The 21,387-nt window shown below is 39.8% G+C and overlaps 1 protein-coding gene across 1 annotated transcript in view; it reads right to left on the bottom strand.

The window, feature by feature from the left end:
* LOC108974545 overlaps positions 1–21,387 on the bottom strand; it is a 158,236-nt gene that overhangs the window by 2,047 nt on the left and 134,802 nt on the right. Inside the window, exons 5-7 of the mRNA XM_018942450.1 lie at positions 12,539–12,658; positions 11,474–11,570; positions 10,923–11,020 (exon numbers count right to left, since the gene is read on the bottom strand). Coding sequence (XP_018797995.1) covers positions 10,923–11,020; positions 11,474–11,570; positions 12,539–12,658 — 315 coding nt within the window. The remainder of the gene's footprint in view (positions 1–10,922; positions 11,021–11,473; positions 11,571–12,538; positions 12,659–21,387) is intronic.

The following is a 21,387-nucleotide window of genomic DNA, read 5'->3' as shown; positions in this document are numbered from 1 at the left end:
CTCAAGCGTCTACATTCACTGTATGATTAAATCGACTATTCAAGCATTATGTGCATTCCGTACAACCCTCTCGCCGCTTTCGTACTTATGCACTAAAGCATTTCTGCAAAAGGGCCAGTGTTGAGATGCCGCACCGGGGTCTTTCGTTCCATTCATTCCGTTCGCTCCTATTGCACAATTAAAAAACATTGTGTATTTATGTTGTTTACATGGAGTAGGTAACAGTAAACACAAACATCACGAAGCGGGTACAATGCAAAAGTCTATAAAGTAACGGTACTGCGCCAGTTGAAAAGGCAAGGCATGAACTATTCTAGAAAGTTGAAAAACGACCACAGCGTGGGCAGATGAAGAGGCGTGGGCAGGTGAATGTGGGAAATGATAGCTGCTGCAAGCCACACGCACAAACACTTGCAGCTACTTCTGCACTTGTATGTGTTTGTGCCTTCTAGTATACTTTGGCTGTGTAGAACTGCAGGCGCCATTCCCGTGCATCCTTGGCCGGGCAACCAAACCAACTGGAAGTGGCCGATAACATAAATGGCTATTTCTATTATTTAGTTCATTCGCCCCCCTCTCTTTCCCGCTCTTGACTACCACTTTTTCGCTTTTGTAAAATGTTGCAACTCACGTAATGTGTAGTGGCATTAGAATTTGCTGCAGTTGCATGCAACTTTATTTCGAAAATAAAAAAGTTTCTTATTTAGTGTCCAGCGCGTTGGATTTTGTGCGTGTATGCAGTCGCCTTTTTATTTTGGCGTCTCACTTCCGTCACTCACACTATGTTGCAGTAATTGCTGATGGCAAAATCCGCCGCGACTGATACTTTGACTTTGAGTTGCATCGCTCGATTGATGAGTTGTATCTCGATGTCTACCCTCACTAACTACTCTCGAATAACTCGAAAGATCATGTAAACCCGCGTTCGAAGATTAGGGCTAATTAAAAGTCACACGGATTTAATCAGAGTGCTATATATGTGTGATCTGTTGCAAGGTCTGGTAATGGCAAAGAAATTCCTGATCATAAAGAAACTAAGGTTAAGTTACCTTAAGGTTCGGATCCACCATGATTGCGTGAGGTTCACACATAGACTTTGAGAAACCAGGTAAAAGCTCTTGTAGTTATGTATTGGCTCTAGACAAAACGCCTTGAACCTATCACAAATCTGCTTCGAGCTTTATTTCTTTTTCCGCTATTTCACCCGGATTTCTAAAAGCATGAGATCCCAGGCACTTTGTCTTTTTTTTTTTTTTTTGTTTTTTGTATCTGCTTAAGTCGGGTTATTCGAGGAGAATAAGTGTTAAAGTTATTCTATCTTAATTTCTTACAATCAGCTTATGCTACTAACAAGCGGTAAAATTGTCAATCTTACATGATTCCCTACCGTGTAGTGACCAGTTAACACATCTATAACTACTAAAATCCGAACTTGGCTGAAAACCTACTACTAGACCTACAACGGTCTTTACCTTAGGCCTACGACTTTACAACTGTTAGTATCTGATCAGTGCTCGCCCCTCTGAGGGCCACCCAGTAACTACAAGAAGCCAGTGGAGGGAGCTCCCACCTGTTCAGGTAATTCCGCTATGACCAAACAGCAAAAAAATGTTTGGCCCGTTTCTTTTTCGGCTGCCTTATTTAAACCATTTTTTAACCACTTGATAATATACTGAGCGAATAACTGAATTAAATTTTTTTCAAATAAGGACACTGAGCACCTCGTGCCACATCACGAATAAAATTTCTACACTTGACCAGAATTATTCCAATTCGGATGTGAAAATCATTTAAAAGAACTATTTTACAATTTCTGTTACACCTAGCGTTCTCACGAACAATGAAGTAATCAAGGCGACGCAAGTGAGATAAGCGAGGTAAGGACAGGAACTTAAACCGCACAAAGTAAAAGTAAAAAACATATTTGTTGCGAGTGGCAGTTAAGCTACTGCATGAAGTATAAAATGAGATGTGCCTAAGGCAAATGGAAATTTTGCTTGCATTACACAATGATAGGAGCTCACATCCTTCGCGAAAGATATGTAAGCTGACATATGGCAACATATGTAAGGCTACTTAGATATGTACTTAGGCGTGAGTTCTAGCTTGGAGGCAATTTGAAAGCTAACGCCAAGACGAGCACCATTTCAGTGCTAAACACTACAAGTGCTTAAACGGCTGCTTTTTTTTAAAGATAGGACCTTGCAGAAAACTTTCTCGCTTAGAATTATGAGCACAAGAAATATATACATAAAAAATTAATTTTTGATTATAATCCAATCTACAAAAATTACGGTCATTCTCGAAAGAGTACCAAAGGACAAGCCGTATTTGATCACACACATCAAGCGATAGACCAAGCGTGGACCAATTCAGAAAGCGCTCAACGATCGTGGCATCGTCTACTTTCAGATAAAATTTCATATCTCAAAACTCACCAAATAAATTTCGACTGATTTCTTTGTTCCTTGAAGTTATTTTTCATAAAAGTTTGCCTTGGAGACCAAACTGGATGTAAATATTGTTTAGATTTTCCGTAGATATAGGAATGTGCCACTGACTAAAAAATTTTCGCCGAAAAATCGAAGTTTTAAGTTGTAAAAAGTGAACCCTTCAATATGATGGTGAAGAGATAATACGAAGCTTGGCTTTAGCATTGAAGTACTTTTTTCCTCCAGGGCATGCGCATGACCAACGGCAGTGCAACTGCCGTCTAAATGCTTACAAATTGCAGAAGGCATGGTCGCTCTCGGTGCTAAGTAAAAAGAGCTAGTAACAATGGCACTTGAAACAGAATCAAAAATGAAAACAAAGCCAGACCTCGGAGCGCACAAACAGCTATGCGAAGTAGAACGAAGCGAAGCAGCCGAAGTGAGTGAATGGCTGAAAGCCAATTGACAGCAGCGCTCTCTGCCAACACTCTACGTACTAACATGAMTACAACAACAACATAATTGCTAAATGAACATCTCTGCAGCAGCACTGGGACTGCCCGGAACAGTGTTGCAATAACGGAAATGTTAGACACACAGCAAAAAGACGAAAAGCAACACCGACGAAGGAACGTCACCTGCGACACAACATCGCCTAAGGCGAAACAGCAACACACAGACTCACATAGAAATTTAATAGTTCGCAGTGTCAAAGGCTGACCGGTCAACGGATAGCCTGAGTAAATAGCTGTGCGCCCCAAGTGGAATAAATAAATGTAGCATGATGCACTGGGAAATACTGAGCATTGCCCCAGCGAGTACGTGAGTGGAAAAGTGCCGGAAATGCAACGCTGCGTTTGTGCGAAAGCCATGCGACAGGCGCTAGGCAGTGAGCAATTGGACGCGGAGCGAGTCGAAGCTGCAAAGACTTTCTAATGAGCCTGCTGGCTGGCGGCAAGCGACAGCGCGGACTAGCGCGACCTGAAAATATTGGCACAACCTTTTAGTAAAAATATTATTATTTTGTTTGCTGCCTTAGGCCACACAACACGACACATAGACAAAGGTTTTGGCGGCAGAGGAGTTTTGCAATGCAACACCTTATTTTCTGCGCTGCTTGCAACACACTCCACATGCCATTGTGACGGATTGCCGCGCACATTTTAAGTGGCCTGCCAAATGACTGCAGCGCTGCGCGGGCATCAAGATTGCCCAGCGTCCTGCTGCAGTGTCGCGTGACGCGGCTGTGTGACTGCGCCATTTTGTTGCTGTTGTTTCGGGTAATCGACCGTTAAAGCGGCCTCGCCATTTGCTTTTGTTTGCAAAGCGCAATGCATTTCCTCTCAATTCAACCGAAAGCCCCTTCACCACACACAGCCCTCCGCACAAGCATTTGCACTTATTTATTTATTTTGCCCTCTTCGTCTGCTTTGCGTGAAGAAAAGCTTCTTTCTTGGTGTGCACTCAGAAAGAAAGCAAACATTTACCCAAAGCATTGCAAAAAATGCAACAAAAACTGTAACAAAATTGCAAAAACGAGTGGCTAGAGAAAATAGTGTAGTAGTTGTTGCATAAAAGAAACCATTTGGCACAAGTTTATTTATCGCCAGCGGCGCCGCAATTTCAGTCTGTATCCAGCAACACCGTTAGAACGCATTTACCCACACAGCAACACTCGCATTGAAAGCAAGTTGTAAGCTGCCACACAAAGCCACGCGCATATCTGCTTACCACATGGACACATATATATATATATATATATACTGACATACAAACACAAAGATATAACGGCTGGTGTGTAAGTGCTTTATTGTATGTGTTGTATAAATATTGGTGTGTAGTTAATTATTTTTTGCCGCTCGAGGCACTTCCTGTATACACAGTCGTCAGCCTTTGTGTGACTCCTTGAATGCATGCGGACTCTTTTAACCCCAAAATGGCAAAGTAATAACAAAAGCAACAATTTGAAAGCATTTATGCAATAGTTTCACATAAGAGTTGGGAATGGCTGAGGGACGGAGGCAGAGAGCAGTTTTAAAATAAATCAAAAGCAAGGAAATTGCAACAACTCAAAACTACATGGCGAATTGAAGCTTGGCTGTGGCAACATGCGGGTTAACTGCATCAGCCAGATATCTACACTTCCTTTCACCTAAAGAAATTACAACTATTACACACTTGATTAATGATTTTGGCGCATTTTATCGAAATCACATTGAAAGTTTAAACTTTGATCATTGGTGCTGCGGGGAGTTTCGAGGACTGGCTAAATTTCACCACCCACCATATTCATAACTCCAGCGGCAAACGTACACTGTTTTAAATAAATCAGCATCTAAAATACCAAATTCAAATATTAATGCCAAGCGGTCAGTGTTAATATGGGCAAATAATTTTTCGAAACTGCTCGAACGTCTAATCGAAATCGGATTCGTTGAAAATGTTGCCGAGTGTATTCTTTTGGGGCGTCTGGGAGCATTAAGTGAAGGTCGTGAAGTCATCGAGAACTTACCTCAAGCGAGTCGTTCATTCCAACTCTGTTAATGACGACAACATCGAAAATGTAACAGAAACGGTCTTTGAAAATCATAACTTTGGCAGCAGTGAGATAGCAGAGGTTCTCAACAGCTCTTAATATTTGATCAATGTTATGGTTAATGTTACGGTTAATGTTTTGGTTATGTTTTGCTTAGATTTTTGGTTAATGCTTTCGCTAATGTTTTGTTTAATGTTTCGGGTATGAAGCGAGCCAAAACTTGCATTCATCAAATGCATTTTTCCTTATGATATATAATCATCTAGCTGAAGTTTACGTCGTGCAGGACGTCAACACTTTTTAGGCTTCTAAGGACATTCCCTTCCCTGATGAGATGTGCTGTGAGATAGTTGCCTTAATTGCCGCTTGACTATCGATGTACAGGGTCTATCTGGAAGTAATTGGACTGATTTTCTGTCGCCGTGCGAGCACGTGCGCGGACCGACTGGAATTGTTAAGGGGGTTCCTAGCTAACGAACGATTGGCTGGTCAGTTGTCTCCGAGCACCTAGACAGCCAAGACAAACATATTCGCGCGACGGCGACGGGCTTACCCAAATGTTGCTTTTGCAATAAGTGTTCATCAGGCCTTTTTGGAAGCCCGGGAAGACGCCGCTAATGAAGATCGAAAGAATGAGCAAATCCATAGGATGCTCATTATCTTTTGTGATACAAAAGGCATCGTCCAACTTCAATTTGTTCCTTCTGTCAACGCCAAGTTTTACGTGGAAGTCCTCAAGAGACTCAACCGGGTCTGACAATACATCGCAGACGATTGGAAGTTACACCACGACAATGCCCCGGCTCATATCGCCTTGCTTGTGAACAGTTGCCTAACCAAGGCTGGCATCCCAAAGTTTTCGCAGCAGCCCTGCAGCTTAGTTGTGGCTCCCCCGGCCTTTTTTTGTTTCCTTGATGAAAAGCAAACATTTTTAGACGCCGCTGACACCGCCGTATGGGCGCAGAAGGAGCTTATTTGCAAAGTTTTTAAAGAATTGTAACGATTGCTTGAATACATTTTTTTTTATCGACTTAGTCCCATTTGATTTCCGAACAAACCCTGTATGTATACGTAAATGCAAACAAAACTTTGCTTGAAGTCTCTTTTTCAACCACTCTTTGCGACTTTGACCAGCTTCCGAAAGGAGCGACATTCACTAAACTGTAGGAGGACTGCTATGCATTTACCCAATAATTATAAAATTATATGACCTACTATATGCCAAGTGGCTGTATTGCCTGAAATGTGTAAGAAATGGTCTCCTGAGGAAAGGGTGAATGAAGGCGAGGTGACTACAATCGACTGAATTCTCCACAATGAAATGTAATCCTTTCAAAATTGCATACTATGTTTAAGATATAACTGCTTTTAAGCATGTTTTATCGCTATAAAATTACTGGAATATGCTGGTGTTTAGATCTCAATTACTGGATAGACAGTACGTATACGTCACTTTCTTAAACATGTAATATATCGTCACATGAAATGCAAAACAACGTACAACTTTGTTATCAGATACAATATCCAATATATAACAATTTTATAACCAAAAATGAAATTTGGTTTCAATTTAGTGGTTTCTATAATGTAGTTTTTCCTTCGCCTGTAAACTTTTTTCCATCTGAGGTGACGATATACTCAATTATAAATACTTTTACTGCAATTTAAGCTTTAAATCACATTTTTCACTTACACGTGTGTTTTCTCCTACAAAATATCAATTAAATTTATTTTTTATTTAGCTTCAATCTGCAATCTTTACGACTATGTATTTCACTGACTATAAACATAAAATTTCCACAATCAAAGTGATTAACACATCGTTCAACAATTTGCCATCAAATTGCCAGAATTTTACTATCAAAGTTAAAACATATTCATGACAAATGTCGGCATTACAGCTTTTTATTGTCAAATTACAGTGAAATACTTTTGCATTTAGATGCATTCTTCTTTTTTGAGACCGTTTTTCAGTTCAGTCTTCTGGATAATCTTCACATGCGTCTATGTCACTCACACATACACACACTGCCTCCCAGGCTGCTTGAAATTTGGACTAGGTAAGCGAGTTCGTAGAAAAAAACTCCCCAACTCGCTAAAATTGCTCTTGTCGTGCTTGTGCTCAGCATGACAATAAAATCAGTTTATGACTAATGCCGCCACATGGCCAAATTGTGCCACTAATAAATAGGCAATAATGCCGCAGCGGAGGTTGGTAAATTAGAGGGAAAACTTGTCCTAAAAAGCGCTCGTATCTTGGAACAACTTTGCAAACAAAGAGCTACTAAAACAAAAGCAAACACATAGCCACTGTAGTTGGTCGGCGGCATGAAATGTGCATAAACGGCCCATCAAGCAGCTGAAAACCCACACGCCCACACACGCAAATGAAGGTTTTGCTAGGAATACTAGGTATTGTCGTAGCCTCATTTTACTCTGCTATCCGCAAGTAGAGCGGGGTGTCTAACAGCAAATTTAGATCAGGCCAGACCACCTTGGCGTCATAAACCAAATACTGTACGGATTCTAATATAAAAGCTCCTAACAGTCTATCTACACTTGTTAGTGTTGTGTTGCAGTTCTTAAACGAAGCAAATTATGGTTTCGTAAATTTTTTATTATTTTAAAATTTTATTGCATGCCAAATTATGGCTCCAAAGGTGTATCTTTTAGCTTAGCGCCAACCGTAAAAATGAGCGCTTTAAAGAGAGGCGGGTGTGACGCCTGCGAAGTGTGCCATTTGTCTGCTTATGAAGAGAGCATCACATGCACAGCCATGTGTGTATTCATCTGCAACTGTAAATGTGTGCACCAACGCCTTAAATCGCCTTGCATCCGTTCTGCCAGCGAATAATTTGACCCAACTGCTCATTATGCCCCAACCGCAACTCTCGGCAGCGAACTCGATGAAAGTTTACGAGTTGGCAAAAGTGCATTTCAACTACTCACGAGCAATAAACATACTCACACACATGGAAAGTTTGAAAAATGCAAGTAACGGTGTTGTTAGCGCGCTAATAAACAGAATACGAGTGCACGGATAATGGTAAAGGTGGCGGCAGCAGCTGCGACAAGCATTTTCATAAGCAGCTCAAGCACATCGTATATTCAATGCTCGCAGTGGCAGTCGCAATGGCTACTGCAATAATACTGTTATGTTTTACTATCGCGTGATGTCGTAAAGCTGCTCATCAACTGGCGGGCTTTGGTTGTTCTTACCGCTCGCGACTTATGACAAACAAGCGCGCGCATAGGACTCGAAATAGTTCGCTTCTATTGTTGCTGTTGTTGTCACCTGTTGCTAAAGCTTATTCGTGATAAAAGCGCGAAAGCCTTGCATAAAAGCATTCGCTTATCTAAGTAGTTATGGTCATTAACGCGTTGAACAGGAAGAAGAGGACACTAAAGTGAGGTTTATTTATAAGCCTCCAAGCACCAAACACGCGTGCTTTGTAGAACTATTGACAACCATGGTACAGTAATTGGACCAAAAATATGCTTGATATGTGATGCTGGTGATGAAGTTTAATATTTTATTTTAAAACCTTCATGGAAGAGCGTGCTTCGTATTCAAATTCAGATACTTATCTAATGCGAATACAGCATAATGCTGGGTTTATATGCCATATAAGTCGGCACGTAGCCATGTTATAAGAAAATATTATTCTAGTGCTTCTATAAAAATGGTTAAAAAGGTAATAAGCAGTCAATTTCAACTGCGATTGATACGCACTATTTTAATTCTTTCACTCTGTCGCTTTTAGCTGAAAAAGTAGATCGCTGAAAAAAATAAGGAAGGTGTTCTAAAGGGTGATCCATTTCTAGTTGCTTTACTTTTTTAAATGAAAACACTTTGGCATTTATATTTTTAAGATTATGTCTTTCAAATGTTGGCCGAGTCAGTGCAATTTTCCATGACTCGTTCGAGCATTTAATGAATACTGGCATGAGGTTTTGCCCCAAGGCATGATTCGAAGCGGAATTATCGTAGAAAAAGTATAGCGGTGGTATCTAATTAACTGTTCCCCGAAATGTTATTTCTATAAATGCATTGGTTAATGCGATTTGTAGGAAGTGACCCCTTCTTGTTAAAACCAGATGACGCCGAGCTGCCTGAAGCATCAACTAGTCGGTTATCAAGGCGCGATAATGGTCGCCAATGCGCAAAATCGTTCATACGTCAGTCCGTCAGTCGTATTCATTCTCAACTACGGCTATATTTTCTTCTCTGTGTGCTGGACGTGGTCTATTCGGTCGAATATTATACAAATGCAACGATTTAAATATAACAACAACAACAAAAGTGGGAGTTTGCACTCAATACGAATTTCCGTTAGTTTAACAAACAATATGAGAGAGAATTTGTTGTAATTAGTGCAATGCAAAGAAAGAGAGAAGTTAGCAAAATTAAAACTAAGAGTGCGTTTATACGTACATGTGGCACTGTACAAAAAGCAATGCTGGGTCTCAAGATAAGAGGGGCGAGGCGCACGAAACATATCCTTTACAGAACGTGAATTTTCTTAATAAAGTTGAATGATTTGTTTACGTTCTTCAGAAGTAAGTCTTTACATGATAAAATTCCAAAGATCATATGACAGCCTGACCCGACTCACGAGTGATCTGTTCGAAAAATACTTTTGAGAAAAGTACCTCTATTGGGATCTGCCGTTAGTTTAAAAACTTATATTTACTTCACAATATTTTTTCACAATTCGATAGTTTAGATATTCTAATCAGAATAAAACGTTTTTTCAAAAGTAAAATTTGTTCCTAAGTTATAGCCATTTTAGTGCCGTTACAACTGCACCGGTTTAGCGAACGACTGCAACAATAGGCGACTTGAGGTCCGGGCTATCTGAATATGCAAATTCGTGAAATGAAGTAAGAACTTCTGGTTCTTATTAGAGAAATGCCAAAATCAATCAATATGAGATATGAGACACCCACTGTATGTGGGATGGTTGACTAAGAGAGTGTAAGCTATACGTACTATTCCATCAGTTGCGCTGCAAGAAGTTTAACGTAGAACTTTAAATTAGATTTTGCCAAAACCATTTTTTTTTTTTTCTTTCAGCTTTACAGTTTCTTGTGCTTCAGCAGTTCTCGCACTAATCAAGAATCCATCATTCACCCATCAGATTACCAAAAGGGTGGAAATATTGGCGAGAACACTATAATTTTATACACTGTCCGTCGGTCCGTCTGTATATACTATATACGAACTAGTCCGTCAGTTTTTAAGTTCTCGTTTTGAAATTTTGCAAATGTCATTTTCTCTTCAAGAAGCTGCACATTCGGAACTGTCGATATCGGACCACTATAACATAAAGGAATGATCGGAATCTTGTGCTGGTATGGAAAACCTATGCATTTGACAAGTTATATTCACGAAATTACTGTTTTTAGAGTAACCCTTAATGTTTCTAGCAAACAACCTGGCTAAAAAGAAATGTTTTCCTCTGGATGAAAACCACAGGCCGGTTACGTCTTTAGATTTACTTAAAGTCATAGTTATTATATAGTCATAATTCTTTTTTCGTTTATCAATTGCCTAAAACTATTGAAATTCGTGCCTCTAGACCAGAATATCTCTTTAAATTGCTCCAGAGGTGTGACAACAACTGTCAATGACTCCACCAATTATTTATATTAACATTTTAACGCTGCCCACAAGGTGCCGATTTGAGAGCACAGTTACAGCTAAAATTTTTCTCTTTTGTCAAATTCTCTCTGAACACAGCGTAGTTTTTTTTCCGAGACTAACGAAAATAATCTTTCAATATTATAACAAAATATGGAAACAGAAATTTTCGCAGAAATTAATTCGATTTTGTTGTTGTAGAGGAAAAATTCGGGTCAGCTTATAGCAAACATATAACAATACACATAAATGTATTGATTAGATGTTTTGTAGATTTTGAAATGTATTCAAGTAGTGACTATGTGCTTACCTATTATGACGTGCACATACACCGAGGATGACTTCGCTATCGTTGGCACGCACGTATAGTTGCCGGTGTCAGAGGGCATGGCACGGCGTATTTTCAATCTGAAAAAGAAAGAAGAAGCAAGTTTAGGTGAATATCATAAAAAAAGTCAAACTGCTTGCTTGATGCAAGAGAACTTTGCTTCATCTTCGAGCTGGAAATGGAAGGAAATATGCTGAAATTTTTATTTCAGCAACAATTGGTTAAAATGAGTGGACTGAGAGGCTTTACATTGTCGGAATGTCTTTCGTGTGGTCTGAACAAGAACAATATTTAAAGATCACTTCATCCACTAAAAAATGTCTCAATAAATTCTGAAAACTTTTCTTTAGCTGTGTCTTCTTATCAGCGAATTCAAAATTAAATTTCGCTAAGAAACTAGAAAAATAATTGATATACCATACTGTACAACAACCACTATTGGAGCTTCTGCCACAGTTCTGGTGAGTTATTGTCCATAGTAAAATTAAACTGTATTTAAAATAAAAAGTTAATGGCATTAACGTTTGGCTCACCTTGATGTCAATCCATCTGTCCAATCGTTGTCGACACTAATCCGCGTCACGCTGTCGATCTCATTTAGATTCGCTGACATATCGATGATTTCTGTGCCTGAAAAATTTAATTGCAAACTTTGAGCAGACACACATAAAAAGGCCATACACTATTTACAAAAACAACAGAGCAAATATGGACATAAAGAAAAAATATAAAAAGGGAGTGCGGACAATGTGACACCAATATCTGTGATCTCACTGCATAGAGGGAATATAAAAGCGCATGAGTGTTGGTAGGAACATAAATATGCATGTGCATGTGTGTATTTAAGGCATGTATGTGTGTGTATATGATTGCGCGTGGATTGGTATTGCCACAATTATGCGCCTTTAATTGTCACATCAATTATGTGTTGGCGCATTTGCAGCACAATTGAGTAAAATCATTTGCGATTGCGCTGCTAGCAACACCAACCAATGACATTGTTGTTGTTGTTGCTTTCGTTTTAACTATTATTGGCGTTGAGTAATTCAGACGCTGACAAGCCGCTGCTGTGACACGCACAGGCGTAGTTGGCGTTACTGACGCTGTTGTTTTTGCCGGACTTGTTGTTGCTGCTGGCCATCGCTGTCATTGTGAGCGAATTGCGATTGAAATGTGAAGCGTTGCGGCGAAAAAAGTGACACGCTCCGTCCAAATGCCGTTGTTGGCGTTAAGCTACTTTTTTGTCGCCGCTGTTTTTGTTGTTGCTGCTTAACGCAATTAATGCGATTGTCAAGGCGCGCGTCAGTTAGTGCCAAACGGCATACTGGCGGCGGCAGCAGCACGATAACAGCAAATGGCAGTGCCAATAAAGGAAAAAAAACTTTTTAATTAATTTGCGGCTGTAAGCGCATAACAAAACAACAACAAGCGAAAACAAAAACAATTGTAAGGCGCACGCGTGCATAAATTATGGCTTGTCCTTCTAGGAGAGCGCACGTGTGCATATAAATAGGCACTGAATGCACGAGTGTTTACGTGTTCACTATCGAGTAGATGTATGTGTGTATATGTGAGTGTGTGTGATTGCGTATACGCACCTTTGTACCAGAATATGTTGCCCAACTCGTGCGGCCCCTGCATGATGCGGCACGTTAGATTTATATCGCTGCCGCTTTTCACATACAAATCCGTTGGCCCGATTATGTTGGCTTTGAGCTCTGCAAAGATAACAGCGAACAATAACAATAACAGTTAGCAATGAGCACTCCATTCACATTATAATAGAATGTATAACAGTAAGAGAAGTCAATGGCAAATTCACAAGGTATTAGCGGTTTGTATACCTACTTGCTATGCAACGGTAATATTAACTGTTCATTTGCATATATAATAAATATATCAGTGTTTGCCGAGTATTTGCATAAAGTTTAGACAATCAGTTCGCGCGACGGTAAATCTAGAATCCTGCTTTGAGGCCAAACGTAAATTGAGAGTTCATTTAATTTAGAGACTATGACAGCATAACTATGAGCTGATTAGAAAGCAATATTGTCAGCTCTATATATAAATATATATGAATGTGTGAGTTTGAAAGGATGTGTAATTTAAGTTATACTCACATATTTGTTGGATTGACGCTCAAATATTGTGTCTTAACACTTTGTTTTGAATACTCTTATTTTCAAAAGATGTGGGCTTTAATCAGAGATTCAAAGGCAACAAATAATTTGTAAATTAAAATCCAAAAACGGTACTTTCCTGAACCTTGGTGAAAGCATAGCACCTGGAGATAGTTAACCCGATTCCCCAATCGATGCCGATGAAGCAGACGTTCCATTGCCCGACCATGAAGAAGTTCGAATAGTAAATACGCACCTGAGGAAAGACAAAGTGTCGAGGGCCGATGGATTGCCGGCCGAGCTGTTCAAACACGGCGGCGAAGAACTGACAGGGAGCATGCATCAGCTTCGTTGTAAGATATGTTCGGACGAAAGCATGCGAAACGATTGGAATTTAAGTGTATTCTCCCCAATCCACAAAAAAGGAGACCCCACAATCTGCGCCAACTACCGTGGGATAAGCCTCCTCATCATCGCGTATAAGGTCCTATCGAGTCCTGTGAAGGATTAAAGCCTACCGTCAACAAACTGATTGGACCTTACAGGTGTGGCTTCAGACCTGGAAAATCAACAACCGACCATTTGGTTCAACATGCGCCAACTTTAGAAAAGGACCCGTGAGAGGAGAAGCGACACACACCACCTCTTCGTCGATTTCAAAGCTGTTTTCGACAGCACGAAAAGGAGCTGCCTTTATGCCGCGAAGTCTGAATTTGGTATCCTCGCAAAACTAATACGGCTGTGTAAGCTGACGTTGAGCAATACGAAAAGCTCCGTCTGGAACGGGATGAACCTCTCCGAACCGTTCGATACCAAACGCGGTTTCAGACAAGGCGACTCCCTATCGTGCGACTTCTTCAACCCGCTTCTTTCCAGCATCTCCTCTTTCTTGGAAGTCCAGGCGAAAAGGAAGAACGACTGGCGCGTTATTATAAACTCTCCTATAACCGCGTCAGCGGTGTCTACACCAATAGAAAAGAAGAAGAAGCATGAAATCATCCTGTGCAAAACTCTATAAAACAGTTCCTCGAAAGCCTTAGTCTGATTGTCTAAACAGATTATATAGTATCCCTTTGCGCCTGAAAAATGTCTCAACTATAGTGACCAACTCTCGCTTAGTTAGTGCCCTTTATTTGGTTTAATTTGTTTGTGCACAATTTTTTTTTTTTTTTTTTTTGGTATGTTCGCCATTGTGCTGTGCTCCGTTAAGGTGTTATTTTCCACGCAAGTAATAAAACTGAACAGAAAAACACATTTGCACAGCATCACCATAAAATCCGAGCTCTACACGCCTCCGACTGCGTACGCGCTAAGCACTTTCGCCAGTAAATGCCATCCACTTGCACGCCACTCAAGCAGCCGCAGCTAGGGCGATTGAGGCGAAGGCTGGCATGGCAACAAGCAACTAAAGAGGAAATATTATTTCAGCGGTGCACACTTCTGTGGCGCTGAATTCAGCTGAAAGTCTTGCAACTTTATGTGGAAACGCAAGTATTTGCTCTTTCACTGGAATTTATGTTGCACTTCATGTAGCGTGTCCAAGTCACGTGGGTGGGCATGTCGATGCGGGTGTGTATGCTAGCAAGGCAGCTCGACACCTGCTCCGTATTTGTGTGTGTATGTCAGTGTGTGTAAGTGAAAATCAATTCGTTCATTCTGCTCTCTTTGGCAGCATTTGTTTAATACATATATCTTTTTTCTGTTTTGCTTTTCAAAACTCCGCTCCACTGCCAGCGTGTATTTTGCACTCTTTTGATACTTTTAACATCCCCCCGGGGGTCGCGTCGTGTGTGCCATGGCTTTTCTGTCAGCTCGGTTTTCACTTTTCAATGAACTCGATCGCAGGTGAAAAATTACCACACACTCACACTTTGCAGGCTTGCCGCCGCAGCTTCTATGAAAATGCACAAAACCGTCACTCGATTGTTTTGAGCACGCATGTCAGCGGCGTAACACAGTGAAAAGTAACTTATATGCGTATGTTCGCGTATGTGTTGTTGCCCTGTAGGAATTTGTGGAAGTATATTGGCACTAAAAACGTTTCCGAAGACTCTTGAAAGTAGAGAAGAAGTAACATAACTATTTTGTAGAAATTACTGTTTTGTGTTCAACAAAGTTCCAAATCACGGAGCTTTTATCTAGTATCAAGCGAACATAAAATATTTATTAAAACAGCGTATGAACCAGATAGACATGAAATAACATGTGATCAAATTTGACCCGGACTGGAAAAATCTACTATTTAAATATGTTTAATAGAAATCTTTCTATCGCCTTTAAAATATTCTCTTGACCCAAAAAATATAAAAACGCTTAATCCAATTTTCCATAGAACCAGACCTTTTGCAACGAGTTAGTATTTTATCTCTTTATACTCAAAATATTAACAAAAACTTTAATCAAAACATTTACCAAAATGTGTTGGGTCGATTCGTATATATTCATAGGGGAAGTTGAGATCTTCTGCTAATCCTCTGATTCAACTACGATGTTTTTTCAGTGTTCCTTTACTTCTTCGTTGTTATCAACAGAGGTAACAGAGTGTTATGGATGAGTCGCATAAGACAAGTTTTCGATAACTTCATGGTACTCTCTAAATGCTTGGAGGCATGAAAACTATTATTAAACTTGATTTTTCGAAAATTTCCTCAGTGTGTTACAGTCCCCCAGAATCTCCGAAATTCCATGGAAAGACAATATTTCAAGCCAAACAGTTGTTCAATGATTTTTAATAAAATGATTTTCGCTGGAGAGAATTTCCCAAAACCATAAACCAAGTTGGCTTTTCGGCTGCATTTTACATGGACCTGTCCGGTTCAAATTTGATCAAATGGTAGTGTTGGAAACAGGACTTCCAACTCCTACGATAACTCCATATTGATATGTCTCGATATACTCTGTACTAGTATTGAACTAGTTAGAAACCACTTTTACCTCCTCAGGTCACGCATACATACATACATRTATTTTCATAAGCTGTTATAAGCGTGACAAAACTTATATATTTTTATTTTGAACAAAGCGAAAATAAAATCGGTCAACTATGTTCTGTTATTCACCCACACTTACACATACATATATACAAAATTCATATATGCGACAAAAATGTCAACACATTGCCATACAGCAAAGCCACCATGGGTTTTGTAAAGTTTTTCTATCACAATAACAACAACACATTAAGTGATTACACTCAAAGCTTTGGCGCGCTGAAAGGCGTCACACACGTCATACACACACACGCACACACGCGCGGCGGTGCTGTGGTGATAATCACTCAGGTATTGCTTTTATAACGCCAGTTGTTGTTGCTTATTGAAATGGGTTAAGAGGATGAAAGAATTGTGCGCTGCGGTGTGTGTGTGAGTGCGAGAGTGACGTAAAAATCGTAAGTTTCAGTAAAAGTTGTTGAAGGATTTTGCGATTTGTTTGTTGTTACTTTTCCTAAGTGGGTCAGTGATGCGGAATATGGCGAATTTGACTATACCGACAGCGGAGCGCGCCAAATGAAAGTCATGAGCTGTGGTTTCCAGTGTGAAATGCATGATTTTCTCTATCCATCAAGCAGACTGGAGGAAGGAATCACAGTTCTTCATGCACCTAGTCTTGCTGTTACATCAATATATATATATATATATTTATTTTTTTTTATTTTTTTTTTTTTTTTGAATCCAACGAGATAGCTATTTCATTTTTTAGTTAAAACATTGTTTTAAAAATGCCAGCACGCACCGTCTGCAATAAATTTGTATTTTTTTCATCCCTTAAAGTTTAATCCAGCATTTAACCATGATAACTCAAATATAGTTCACTTAAAAATCATTAATTCGTTAAAGTTGAAAATATCCCTGGAACTTAAACTTCCGTAACCCCAATCGATATTTTAATGACCTTCACTCGCGCCGGCCGCCATTTTAATTAAACGGAAACAAACATTTGGCATAAAATATATATTTTAATTAACTTCTCTCATTAGTTAACGCCTTAATTGTAATTTGTTTTACCCTTCGCCTCCCGTTAATGGCGCGCAACTTCATTTCGGTCTTACGCACTTAAACCAATTTGCATCGTGTTGAAAATTAATTGTTGTTGTTGATGTGAAAAAAATCACTTTTCAATTTGCCGCGAATATATTTGCAGCACATCGGCGGCATTTTCGCGTTTCGCGGCGCGCGAGCAGTCAGTGACATGAAAACTTCGCATGCAAATGAGCAAACGCCGCATTGTGGCACATTCACCGAATGCCGCCCGGAATGTTTGTGATGCTTTGCGCATATTTACCACATACTTACATATATTATGTAGTACACTCGTATATAATACATTTATATATACATATATTTAATAGCACACCTGCCCACTTGGGTACCCACACTTGAAGATGTTTTTGTTATTTTGAAATAAGAAGACGAGAAATTAAAAAAATTAAAAATAACCCAAAAATGAAGTTCTTCGAGCTAGCTTTCAAAAGTTGTCAATGGAATGTGCTGGACACGTCGTTTTGAAATCTTTCTAGTTCATGGCTGTGTCTCAGAAATATCACATTAAAGAAATGCCTCTATTCTTCAAAAAAAATTGGGGATAATCTTACAAAAAGTTCCGAAGATATTTTTAAGAACTTGTATGACTTTTGTCCTCTAAAAAAGGTTCCTTGAGAGCACAAAGGCTAACGTTAAGTCAAACACTAAGTCTTTTGGAACTTTGTACGACCTAGAAAGGCGTGTTCGGCCATTCCTTCCCACAATTTCCTTATACCGAGTTGCTGACGAGTTGCACGTTTAAAACACTGGAGGCGTGCCTTCTGTCTATCACAACATGATCGATCTGGTTGGTGGCTTTTCGATCCGGACAACCAGGTAGCTTAGTACATTCCTTATGCTGGAATCTGGCGCTACAGACAACCAAATTTCGGGCCCGGTGAAGTCGATCAACCCATTTGGGGATGTTTCTTCGTGAAGGCTGTATATACCGATTGCTGTGAGAAAAATATCTTTCTTGCGCAAACAAGCGTTAAAGTCGACAATCACAAATTGTTTAACAATTTTCGAGATATGGATCAGAAATTTGGCGCACGTCCTTTTCTGACAGAAAATATAACACCGAATCACTACAAATAGCTGCCATACAAACTATAAACCGAACTTTCGCAATGAAGTGCTTGGATGGAAACCTTTTCAATTGATCTTTGTCTTTACGAAATTTGGCAAGCATAATTATCTAAGACATTGGAGCGACCTTCGAAGAAATTGCTCAGGCCGAGTATAAATTTATGTGTTAGGTAATGGGCGAAGGATTAAGATTTTGTTAAAAAATGGTAAAATTCATATTTAGTGATTTCTTAAACAAAACTCCTCTTTCTTAGCCACCTTTACACAGGAATATTTCAATATCTCTAAATATGAGACTATTAGACATTCAACCTGCAGCCGGAGTAGATCTAAGCCAAAATCATTATCATATACGTTAAAGTGGAAAACATTTCACATTTCGAAAAAAAATTTGAAAGTTCGGGGAAAATGATCGGTTGGAATTTCCTAAAGGGTCCATATACGAACCGCTTTTATATATGCATGCTATTTTATTTAAACAGTTAAAGTTTTTAAATACTATACGGGCGCTTCGTTAAGAGCAACGTTGAAAGGCAATATTTCACCAAATGGATATGGGCAATGAGAGCGAAAGCTACAAGCGCATTGCATACTTATCGGAGCCACAAACAGCCGCTGCTGCATACATATTTAATTGAAACCGTTTTGTGAAGCAGTGGGTGTCATTAGGTGGGAAAGTCTTGCTCTAAATGAACACATATACTCACACAAAGAAAAAACACATACACTTACAAATAAGCACTGCAGGCCAAACAGTGGCTTTAAAGCGGTTTGCGACGCGCTCAAATGACAACCGCACACAGCCACATGCAGATTTATACAAAGAGCAACGACGCCTGAAACGCGTCGCTTCGCTAAATTATGTGACACCAGTGAATTAAAATGCAAAAAAGTTAATTGCAAATGTTGAAGGTTTATTAAAATCTTAACAGCTCTGCGACAGTGCCACCACTTGCCGTGTGAGCGATGTGTGCGCATTGTGAGATTATTGTGGTAACTGTAAATTCGCTTTTTATCTCGTTTTCCAATATTCCGCATGCATTGTTGGTGGTGTTGAGCGTGCTTTGCTTGGCGCTTCGCAAATTATTTCCCACAAGCGTAACAAATCTTGCTCGCATACCACGTGATATAAATCTCGTGACGAGTATGAGTGCCAGCACGTGTGTGTATGTGCTTGTGAGAGTAAGCTACAGTATGCGTAGAGCGGTGTGTACTCCCAGTCAACCCCAGTCAACAGTAGCGGTTAGTTTTATCGGAATTTCAGCTTCGTTTATAGTGCCGCACCAGGTATGATGCAATGGACCTCAATTGTGTGTAAAAATTGTGTGTAAAATATTAATGTAAGTAAAAAATGTTACTTAATACTCGCTCAAAACTGGATTTGTAAGCAAAATGTTATCTAATCTCAGCCAACAGAAAATTACCGTCAAGCATTTCTCCCAGTTACGCAACATTTTTCATCGCTGTGCAACACATTTCACCTGCGTCAAAACAAATAAACGCAATTTTTGCGCTCAAACCCTGTGCATTAGCAAATCTTCGCATGAAAACGCTGTGCGCCTTGCGATATGCTACGCGCATACTTCGCTTTCGCGTTTGTCGCTTTGTTGGCGTTCAATTTCGTGGCAAACGAAATAATTTTTCCACGATCACAACAATGTACCGCTATTCGTCACACCGCAAACAGTTATCTCGCCACGCGCCACAATGCTGCTGCCACAACCACGCTGCGAAACCGGCATGTGACAACGTAAAGCACGCACACACACACACACATGTATGCATAAATCTGCGTGTGTATTGTATTGACACCGCCACCGCAACGAATTTATTGTAGCTGATTTTCGAGCTGTGTTACGGTTTTTAGCACACTTATAGGTATGTGGACGTGTGCTGCATGCCACAGCGTTGCCACTGGCACAATGCTTTGCTGACTTTTTTCACTTCACCTGACATTCGACACACCGCGACCGCGCACACACTTTATAAAATCACCAACAAGATTTTTGATTGGCGGAAACGCGCTGTCGCTGCTGGCTGCGGAAGCCAGCGAGTTTTTGTGTTTATCTCACCTTTATGTTTGTTTTGTTGCGTCGCATACAACTGAGTTACACACAACGGTAATTAAATTAATGAGATCGAAACGGAGTTGTGAATTTATTGCAGCGGTTTGTGTGTGAGCGCAGAATAATGCTGGCAGCATATATTGTATTACAAAAGGGAAGTTTAGAGAACAGAAGATTTCGAACGAAAATTCTTTTTGAGATTTTGATCACGGTTAGGTTGGTGTTGATAGTATCTGTGCATATCGCAAAATCTCTGACTTCACTATGACACATTGCGACGCTTTGAATATTAAATTACTACTGAATATTAGATTGTGGACCCGAAGTATGGCGCACACAGAGAAAAACAGTTCCATGCTTCAAATAATGTTTAAACAAGCGTGCTTTTTTCCACTCTCCACTGATGAGTTCTCATGACTTTCAGTCGCTTTCTTCTTCTACTTTCACTCACTCGCTGCAATTGACTGCCATTACTGCCAGCTTTTGGCGACAGCACATGTGACCTAATAATTCATGGCGTCAAATTGGTTTTGACATTCGCAAAATCTGCATACGATGCCACGATCATTTATATCACACAACAACAATCCATAAACAACAACAAGCAACAAAAAAACCAAGTCAAGAAAGTTCCTGCGCATAATAGAACAGCGACTGCCAGGGCGTATGAGCGACACACACTCTGTCGTTTTCAGAGTCGAACCGAAAAAAAGCTCTAGCTCCGTGTGCAAATGACTTTGGCAAATTTATTTTTGTTTACTTGATTTGTCAATTAATTCCACTCAATTTGCGAACAAACAGCCAAAAGAACAGTTGGGAGAGCTGAGTAAAAATTAATGATTGGCGCGCAAAGCAGGAAAAAAAACCAATAGAATGCAGATGAGAATTGAATGGCACAGCGGGAAAAGAAAAAAATTATTTTTCTCTGGAAGTTGGAAGTTTTGTGGTTTTTAGTTGAACTGGAATCTCTCCTTGTTTGAATTCAATTAAAAATTAAATGTATTTCGACTTTTAGCGCCAATTTAATAGAACTTTAAATATTTCAAAATTTTTTTAAACATTTATTTCAAAGTACTTATACTCTGTTGTGCCACACGTACCCGTTTACTTGCGGCCTTTTAACTAGCGATCTGTGTCAGCGACATTGATTTCA

This window comes from Bactrocera latifrons, unplaced genomic scaffold (assembly GCF_001853355.1).
Source record: "Bactrocera latifrons isolate USDA-ARS-PBARC rearing strain unplaced genomic scaffold, ASM185335v1 scaffold_56, whole genome shotgun sequence".
Taxonomy (NCBI): domain Eukaryota; kingdom Metazoa; phylum Arthropoda; class Insecta; order Diptera; family Tephritidae; genus Bactrocera; species Bactrocera latifrons.
This window is presented reverse-complemented; position numbering and strand designations above follow the sequence as displayed.